We start from the raw sequence: 9,501 nt of genomic DNA, 5'->3' as shown, positions 1-9,501 counted from the left end.
TTGACATGGTGACACGATTGTAAAGAGTAGGCTTTTATCCGTTTGGTGGCTTGCACCTGAGTAAAGCCACCACTGTCGCCGCCGAAATCCCTTCGGGCACCGCCCTCAATTCCCCTGATGTGAAATTGACAAAATTACGCACTGACCAACCTTTCTCCTATCTTCCTAGTTTCTCTAAAATTCAGGGTCCTCATTCCGACTCTAAGAAAAACCATGGCCCTCTGTGCCCTTTCCGAAGGATCTTGGGCAGAAACTAAGTACTTCTGTAGAGAGAATCATTTCTAAATGGCATAACTATACCACATTACATGATCAAGGGAGAAGTAACAAAAGCATCCATGCATTCGGTAAACCTACCTGAGAAATGCAGCAAAAGTTACCACATGACACATGTGGTAAGCAATCCAAACAATTCAAAAGAAAAATGCAGCAAAAGTTACAAAAGCTTCTGCTCCGCCATTCTATCTTAGAAGTTAGAAATGTACTGGTGCATATCAGATATCACTGAATGTATGCATGGGAGATCAGACCAGACAAACTCCCATGAATGATCACAGAACGAACCATCACCAAAATAGCATCAGAAAAGAGCAATGTATCATCACTAGCGCCCTTGAATGACTCCCACACATAAGCTGCTAAGCTAATAGTACTGCTCACGGCGGATGATGTGGACAGACATGGCAAGCACCTCGCCCTTCACCGGCTCCAGCAGGCAGAGATCTCCGGCCTGCAGCCGGTTGTCGGCGGCGAACTCATGCCACCCTCCCCCGGGCAGCATCCGCCTGTCGAGCATCTCGGCATGCCACGCCTTGCTCCACCCTGCCTGACGGAGCACCAGAGTCTGTGCCCCGTCTGGAAGATGACCATCAGCAGGAGCACCTCCCATGGCGCCCAGGTCCTATTTTTGTTTCCCAGGTGCAACAGATAAATCAATAGCAGTCACCACAACACGGATTCAAGGATGGATTTTTCAGGAAATTGAGTGAGATCTTGTAACTTACAAGGGCAAAATAACTGCTCTTATCAATGATTGCCACGTAAATGGGCGCTTCAGATTGGATCACCTTCACCCTTTCAGCAACTATCTTCTCCTGTGGGAGGGTCAAGCAGGTACCGTCGCCTAGTACCACGTATCCAGATCTGACTTTCCTGCAGATAAAATTAAACTTGAGAACATACAAATGCCTAAGTTGAAAAACTGAAATCACTTTCTTCTGGAGACAACAAATTAAGAAGACGAACACAACTCACGCGCCCACTGATTCTAAGATCGGTAAGCCAACATACCATCAACGAATGATCTCGCCTTAACACAGGATGTCGATAAGGCTTTCCTGCTACTTCCACCATTGTTCGAGCAAAGAGCAACAACTCCACCCTTGGACCTGCTGGTGCTTCTTGCCTTGGGAAGCAAATGGACAATCACCGTGAACCTTCTCCCCTCACCCTTGTCCATTGGTTGGAGCAGGCAGACATCCTGCTCGCGCAAATTGTTGCCACGGACAAAGTCTACCCACCCACCATAGAGGACGTACCCACCGCTGTCTCGTCTGATGTGGAAAATAGCATGCCACTTCTTCTTCCCTACTGGGAGTCTAAGTGTGATGGTTTGCCTTCCTTTGGGAAAATGTGCCCTTCCATAACCCCTACAAATGACCTGATTATACAGACAAGAAAAAACATTAACAAGAAAAGCACTCCCTCCAACCGCGAATAAGTGTACATCTAGCTTTTGTGCTAAGTCAAAGTTTTAAAATTTTGACCAACTTTATAGAAAAGAATGGTAGCATATATGACATCAAATTAGTACATTATGAAACTACATTTCAAAACGAATCTAGTGGTACTAATTTAGTGCCATAAATGCTACTACTTTTTACTATAAAATTGGTCAAAGTTTTAAAATTTTGACTTAGGACAAAATCTAGATGTACACTTATTCGCGGACGGAGGGAGTAATGCAATGACAAACTGAGCTAACTGTCCTGGTTCCACATTTAAGCAAGAAAGTAAATATTGTTGATAACTTATGCCTATATTCATCTCATGTGTTCTTTAGGAAAAGACAAAAATGTGACGTCATACAGGCTACTGATCGTTGCTAGAGAATTGTAACAAACAACAATTTCCACCGTCCAGGTTTATTAACCCCCCTTGTATTTTGGGTCAAAATTTTGACTACCAAAATATTTTTTTATACAATATAAATAGTACAATTAGAAACTTTTGTTCAAATATGAATCAACAATATGACTTTTTGTGGCATCTAACTTGTGTTTTGCTATTTAGATCTATGATCAAAATTTGATTCAAAATACAAGGGGGTCTAATACACCCGGACAAAGGTTGTAGAGCACAGCTGCCTTTGAGTGACAAGCTCTTTTAAGGTAGTATTATTATAGGCGGATCACAATCCGTTTGAATCATCATGTTTCTTATGACGAAGCTTTGAAAACCACAACTCTAATTGCATATGGCACAAACGAAAAATCAGTGAGGAGAAAATAAAATATGCTCACAGAGCAACCAAAAAATGTTCATGCGCCAATTGACGGTTATTTGTTGAACACATCAAAACTGTTCGTGGAAATCAGAGGTACTAGTAGCGAACTCAATCTGTGAATGTAACAAAAGCTATTTTTGAAACAAATCAAAATGTGTTGCACTATTCAACCTCAAACAAAAATAATAGAGTTACCCACTGCACAACAGGAATAGGATTAGTTACCAGAGAAGGTCGTGATCCATTGACATTGCTCTTTGTCATTTGGACCACAAGAAAAGGGATATCAGGTTGAATTTTCGTACCAAGAGCATCTACTTCAGCCACATCTTCTTCATCCAGTCGGCACCTACTTGATAAGACATAATGAAGCTTGGAGGAAGTCTCCCGTTGATCCAAGCAGATAGATCCACATTCATGTGGATTGTCTCCTCCTGTCGAGAATTTCAACAGTAAAATTAACTGTGAAAACAAGTATGACAGGGAATTAAATACAGTGCAACATTTCTAAATTCCACTTGTTGATGGTTAACTGTCTGGTACCATCCTGACAGAGAGCTGCTTGAAATATGAGATTTCTTGAAATATCAACAGAATATAGCTATACACTTGTTTCTTGAACATTACCTTGATTTGAGGGTATACCAGCTCTTCCAGCTTTGGAAAGCAGGTGGACCATAATTGCGAAGTTTGTTGCCTCAACCTCTGTGATTGGTTGGAAGAGGCAGAGATCTCCCTCCTGAACATGATTGTCAGGGACAAAGTCACGCAAATAAAGGTTGTGCCCGCCAACAGGTCTAATGCAGAATTTGCATTGCCAACCCTTGCTATTCTCAGGCACCTTGAGTGTGACAAATCGAGTTCTGGGCGGAAAGTATGCGCCCGCGTACTCCTTATGTATTACCTGATTAAAAGACAGATGAGGTATATACAATGATGCCATAGCTTATGAACACCAATTACATTCACCAAGGCTAAAGTTTCTAACAGCAAGACATGTATACCATTGGTTCAGTAACAAATATTCGTTTCATTGTTCCATTAGTATCTTTCAGGGTTTATACAATTAAAGTGTCAATAAGAGAGGCATATGTAACCGCAGGCAATTTAGCAGTTCCGATAGAGTTCGAACCTAACATACCAGATCAGGGTAGTCGGACACATTGGTCTTGTTCATCTTTACCACAAGCACAGGGATTTCAGATTGAATTTTTGAGACAAACGCTTCAATTTCTTCCATTTGTTCTCCTGTGAGATGGCATCACCTTGATAAGACATAATCCTTTGAAAGCATATGAAGATTATCCAACTCCACAGAATAAGATTCAGATGGACTATATTCTGCTGGAAAAAATGAATTCAGGAGTAAGAGATCAACCTGTAATAACAATTTAATGGGCACTCCTAGTGTTATGTAACCAATTGGTTTTATTAGACAACTTAACCTGAAAATTCATCAGCAGAATATTTTACTGCAGGTATCTTTCCTGGCGTTATGTAGCAGTCATCTGAATCTGAAGACTGGGTGGTACCATCAAGGGGACTGGCCAAAACAACAGAACGATGCATGCTTGGCTTTTCAACTTGAGAAGGATTTCCCATCCTGGCACGGCACAAGATTCTCTCCTCGCCATTGGAATCAAATACCGTAACCTTGAAGCAGGAGAATCCAATGTACCGAAACATCAAGGAATTGTTCTCCTGTATCTGATTGGCATCGACAAAAGCCTCCCATCCAGACAGGAGGACCGTTCTGTTCACCTTCTTGGCAACTCCAACATCATACACCTGGCCATTAGGGGATTCTAGTTTTATGGTTCCAGAGGTATCGCCTCCAAAATGGTTCATGAGCCGCTGTGGTATGACCTGCGGCAAGTAGCAGTGGTGGAACAAAGGTTGAAATGGAGCATGCAAACTCTAGAAACTGAGGCAACTCAATGAACTAGGAATGACAGAAATTAATAGCCAGCGTACCACACTATCTTTGAAGTTACCACGCATCTGCCTGATGAACTTCACCTTACTCTTGCAGCAGTCGCAAGGATCACTCATGGCGGCAGGAGCCATCCTGCAAAATGGATCGTTCATCATGTCAGGTGGCAGTATTAAAATTTTTGCTCACAGCTCACGTATCCAATTCTTGTGACCTAGAACAATCCCAAGATTACTAAGGCTGGTCTAAAATCTTTTAGCACTCTGGACAAGCTAACTTTTCTCTGGTAGGAACAAGAAGGGCGGCAAAATAGACACCACAAAACTGACTAATCCCGGCCTAGAAAGGGTCTCGGTTGCCAAAACTAAATGGAAGAGATGCAGTTTGCAGGCAAGCAGAGAAAAAGAAGCACATGAATTTCTATATTAGCACATACTCCCTCCTTTCCCGTTTATAGGGCTTATCTCAAAATTTTATTTTTTTCATTTTATAAGGCTTAATTTGGTTGTTCCTCATCACATGTTCAGAATCCAAGGTGCATTAAATCATTGGATGCAAGTATTAAGAGAAAATTGACTAATGCATGTACTTTATGCATGCATGCATTGCAATTAATACATTGATAAACATAATTTTTTAAGAAAAATAAAAGCATTAATTAGGTGCTTTTGCAAACTACAAAAAGTATTCCACCACTCACCATCTACCTTGGTTGGTGAGATTTTTAAATTGAGCCCTATAAACCGGAAAGGATGGAATACCAAGAGAGGGGCTTGGAAGAAGATGAAGAAACTCACTGCACGTGGAGCTGTGCTCCTGCTACTGCAAGGGATTGAACTGAGAAGGCAGCACAACACACAGCCCAGACGCAATGGCTATTTATCAAGGGAGCTGCAGCCCCAAGGCTGTGAATTTAAGCATGCATTGCATGCCGGCTTAATGATGCATGCTCTCTCCTTTGAAATATGTGAGGTCTCTTCGAATTTTGTGCGGCATCAATGCGACAATGCAAACCATGGTTTGGGGGTGGAGACCTCTCATCGAAAATTTAACCATGTTTGTTGTTTCCAATGAAAAAAATAGCGCGCTACAGCAAAATAGCGGCGACCTCAAAATATGCTATTAGCGTGCTATATCGCGCTATAGCATGCTATTAGCGAGACATTGTACACCGATATATTTAGCGAGGCAATTCTCAATACGCTATAGCGTGCTATTAGCGACGCTATAGCGCGCTATGTTTTTCAGTGGTTGTTTCCCAATGCTCCACAATTCAATGGAGAAGGGTCTACTGCTCAATCAAATTTACCTTTCGGAATCTTATCTTCAGCATTTGACGGAGCATCTGGTGGGCATGCATGCAGAGCCAACCACCGGGCGCGCTGCGCTCGTGAAGGTGCCGGAGCTGCTCGTCCGAGGTAGTACAGCTACCACGCACGAGCTTCGATGTTGTGCCGGGTGTGGTTGTGGAAGACGGCGGCGATATAGCCGCGATCGTGGGCGCGCCATGTTGATGACATCGTTGTCGTTGGACGCGGACATGTTGCTGATTGATAAGGATGGGGGCGGAAGAAGGGATGACTTGTACTAGAAATTGTGAAAATAGTTTAGGTGTCAGTCGTTTAATTTTACTAGTATCCATACAAAATTAACGTTTATTTATTATCTTGAATGGTCAAGAATGAGCATGGAGTAAACTTGGCGATATTGACATATGTCCTAAATTTATCTTTAATTTTGTGTTGTTCCCGCCATATTATCATCAAACTAGCACATATGCCCCTGCGTTGCAACGGGAGATAAAATAGTATGCATTTAAAGTCAGTGAGAATTATATGTGCAAGCAAAACCCTGTGTGCACATAAAAAGGAACATTTGGCTTCTCGGTTTCGCCGTGTGTGAAGAAATCAATTCGCTATTTTTCCATTCGTCATCGTACGCCAGAGAAGGCCCATAAGTTATTCAATCTACTCTTCCTTTCAATCCTTTAATAGAGGGGATTTTAAGGTATGATGTTTCTGAATATTCTAGTAAACATGAACAGTTTTTTAAATCCTGAACAGTTTTTTTAAAACTATGTACACTTTCGAAAAAACACGAACAAAATATGAAAGGGAACATATTTTTAAAATTCACAAATATTTTCTGAAAACACAAACTTTTTTATAGAAATATGAACATTTTTTGAATTTGTGAACATTTTTTTAAAACGGGAACATGTGTTGAAAATTCATAAGATTTTTAGAAAATGTGCATCTTTTATACACGAACATTATTTTTTATTTAGAAAATTTCACTGAAACAAGAATATTTTTCAAATTTGGAGCATTTTTTGAAATTTCATTTTCTTTTTAGAAAAATAATATTTTCCCAAATTCGTTTTTTTATTCTGACGTTTTCTAAGAATTTTTAATTTACGAAATAAATTCTAAAAGAAAAACTAACTTATAAGGAAAAAAAGAGATAGGGAAAGGAAAATAAAAATAGAAGTAAAACACAGAAAAAAGCAAAAAGGGCCAGCCCATTATTAGTTGTCTTGTGCGAAACTCTGACTATTTATCGCCCATTGCGGAAAATAGAATTTTCCCAGTTGCGTGGGCAGAAAAATAAGTGGTCTCGCTTCACTGGGCCATAGCGCGCAGTCCACGTACGAAAATTCTTTTTCTAGCAGAGAAATGCATAAGAATTTAGTACCACATCAGATAGAAAGAAAATCTTTTCGGCGATGAACGGATGAAAAAATTTGCGAAACGCACCTTGCTTTATTAGTAGGTATAAGTATGTAAAGATGTTAATTTCATTTGTACTAATATACTCCCTCCGTCCCAAAATTTTGTTTTAGATTAGTCTAGATACGGATGTATCTATCCCAAAATTCTTGTCTTAGATTAGTCTAGATACGGATGTATATAATACTAAAATGTGACTTGATACATCCGTATTTAGACAAATCTAAGACAAGAATTTTGGGACGGAGGGAGTATTAATAAAATGCATTGTGCGAGGTCCTGTTTCTAGTGTTTTTGCAGAAAAAATAAATATTACTCCCTCCGTTCACTAATGTAAGATGTTCTAATTTTTTCCTGAATTAGATGTACATAGACGTGTTTTAGTGTGTTTGTTCACTCATTTCAGTCCGTATGTGGCCCATATTAAAATCCAACACGTCTTACATTTGTGAAGATAGGAAGTAGCATTTATAAGGGGAAAGACATACAGAGCCAAGTTTCAAGTCAAAAGGGACCAGGAGAACCAGACCAGAGCAAAGGGGAACCTCAAGGAGGCCAGCTGTCTTCCTCGGGTGCCTAAAGCCTTGAGGTGACTGGGCCTGCTAAGACTCCCCTGGCTCCATCTTCGGCGCTTCTAACTTATATACCTCGAAACCCTTTGTCTTTATTGAGTGTTTTTCGTTGTTGTCACTTTGCGATTCAAGGTGATCCCATCTACATTCTTGTTCTAGTACTCTACCTGGGAAGTCATCATTGTCTTCATCAACAATCATCGCTGCTTCAATATGAGTTGTGAGTAGTCCACCCCTGGACTACAGGTTCATGGCAGTAGACAATATGTAATCTCGCCCTCTTGTTGTTCAATGTTCAATATAATTTCCACATGAGGTACCTATCATGATTCTGGTCCATCTGATGTATTGTTTGCGGTGATGTTGATCATGTGATGAATTATTACTTTATGTCAAATTGTGCTGATGCTTATGCTTCATTTATAGATTCATATTCATCTCTGATTATATGTCTTCTCATGATCATTTTCGATGGGTTAATCAGTAGAGGGGGTCGTGTGCATTAGTTGTGAAAAAGGCTTGCATTGCAAGAAAAGTATTGTGGTGATGATAAGTGTGAAAAAGGCTTGTATTGCATTATTGTCACTAACGATAAATGGTTGCACGATGCCTCTAATGAAATCGTGTATATAGATATGTCATCTTATTTAAGGTAGTGCTATGCTTAAATACGTAATACAATACGCATATGTTATCTTGGTTGAAGGTTGAAGTATTATCATAGATATAGATGTTATGTCGTGGAGTTATGGATATACTTCATATATAGTATCAACACATCTTACACATTCTAGTATGATCACGAAATATTTCATTCTCACATATCTATGTTATCTTTGTTGCACGTTTATCTTATGGAGAGTTACTATCAGTGAAACTATGATCCCGGAGCAGGCTTTTGCATAAGAAACACCTTCCAGCAACCAATACACACACACACACGCTTATTTTAGTTATTTTTTATGCCTAAAATATAATTAAAAATCCTTCAACTTTACACATTAATATCGTGTACAACCAGCAAGCCAATAAGCTTAACCCCCTTGCTGGTATTTGTTGGGGGCACAAGTGATGATTTAATAGTGTTCTTGGACCTATCATTGTTTTGCCAAAACAGGGTTGTAGGATCTGACTTTAGCTTCAACATGAAGGTGGACTGTCGTCATGTCGTTAACCTATCAGCCCTATATCAGTCAAGTACGGAGAAACTTCTTGACGAGGTGAGTGTTGGTATGTGCCCCATATGTCTCAAAGACGTGATCAAACACACACATATATATATATATATATATATATATATATATATATATATATATATATATATATATATATATATATATATATATATATATATATATATGTAGTGAGGGCTTTCGCCTGTTGATGCAAATATGACATATTTAAATCATATTATGTATGTCTGGTATTTTCATGGGATGCAAATACTAGGGGACTATCTATATGTAATTTGCATTGAATTTTGTTGACGTCAATCGGCCTTGAGAGCCATTCGATGAGAATCTTACTGTTGTGGTTCTTTTTCCTTCCTCCTGCCATCTTCTTCCTCCTATCGCCCTCCAACGCCAACCTGGCTGCCTATTGATACGTATGTAACATATCTATAATTTTTGGCATGTTCATGTTACTTTTATATCATTTATACATGCGACCAAATGGCTCTCACATGGTTATTGGGCCAAACTGACTACTTCCTCTGTCCCATGATGCAAGACGTTTTTTGACGTCTTCCAGAAATAAGAA

At 39.7% G+C, this 9,501-nt stretch overlaps 1 protein-coding gene across 3 annotated transcripts; it reads right to left on the bottom strand.

Moving 5' to 3' along the window:
• Positions 1-440: 440 nt before the first annotated feature.
• Positions 441-7,941, bottom strand: LOC123163743 (B3 domain-containing protein Os03g0620400). Of its 3 annotated transcripts, XM_044581104.1 has the most exons (10): positions 7,816-7,941; positions 5,878-6,026; positions 4,481-4,574; positions 3,952-4,372; positions 3,648-3,754; positions 3,134-3,410; positions 2,732-2,940; positions 1,389-1,660; positions 1,005-1,152; positions 441-901 (listed from the first exon to the last, which is right to left on the bottom strand). In XM_044581104.1, exons 1-10 carry the CDS (start codon positions 7,939-7,941, stop codon positions 644-646), a joined length of 2,061 nt encoding a protein of 686 aa, XP_044437039.1. In that variant the 3' UTR covers positions 441-643. The 3 variants fall into 3 exon arrangements, 1 of the variants encoding a protein (XP_044437039.1); XR_006481977.1 differs by lacking the exons at positions 2,732-2,940; positions 3,134-3,410; positions 3,648-3,754; ... (2 more) ...; positions 5,878-6,026; positions 7,816-7,941 and having other exon boundaries at positions 807-901; positions 1,291-1,487; XR_006481976.1 differs by lacking the exons at positions 441-901; positions 2,732-2,940; positions 3,134-3,410; ... (3 more) ...; positions 5,878-6,026; positions 7,816-7,941 and having other exon boundaries at positions 944-1,152; positions 1,291-1,487.
• Between the last annotated feature and the right edge of the window lie 1,560 nt (positions 7,942-9,501).

Source organism: Triticum aestivum, chromosome 7D (genome assembly GCF_018294505.1).
Source record: "Triticum aestivum cultivar Chinese Spring chromosome 7D, IWGSC CS RefSeq v2.1, whole genome shotgun sequence".
In the NCBI taxonomy this organism is placed as follows: Eukaryota; Viridiplantae; Streptophyta; class Magnoliopsida; order Poales; family Poaceae; genus Triticum; species Triticum aestivum.
The sequence above is the reverse complement of the archived record's forward strand: the minus strand, read 5'-3'. Positions and strand labels throughout refer to the sequence as shown.

Bases quoted from the DNA above. Each gene is read 5' to 3' on its own strand.
- LOC123163743 (XM_044581104.1), bottom strand. From the start codon at position 7,941: ATGATTGTTGATGAAGACAATGATGACTTCCCAGGTAGAGTACTAGAA. The intron at 6,027-7,815 runs GTATATAAGTTA...CACAATTTCTAG, and splicing joins TAAAGACAAAGGGTTTCGAG to TACAAGTCATCCCTTCTTCC. The intron at 3,755-3,951 runs GTTAAGTTGTCT...GCCATCTCACAG, and splicing joins TTCTGCTGATGAATTTTCAG to GAGAACAAATGGAAGAAATT.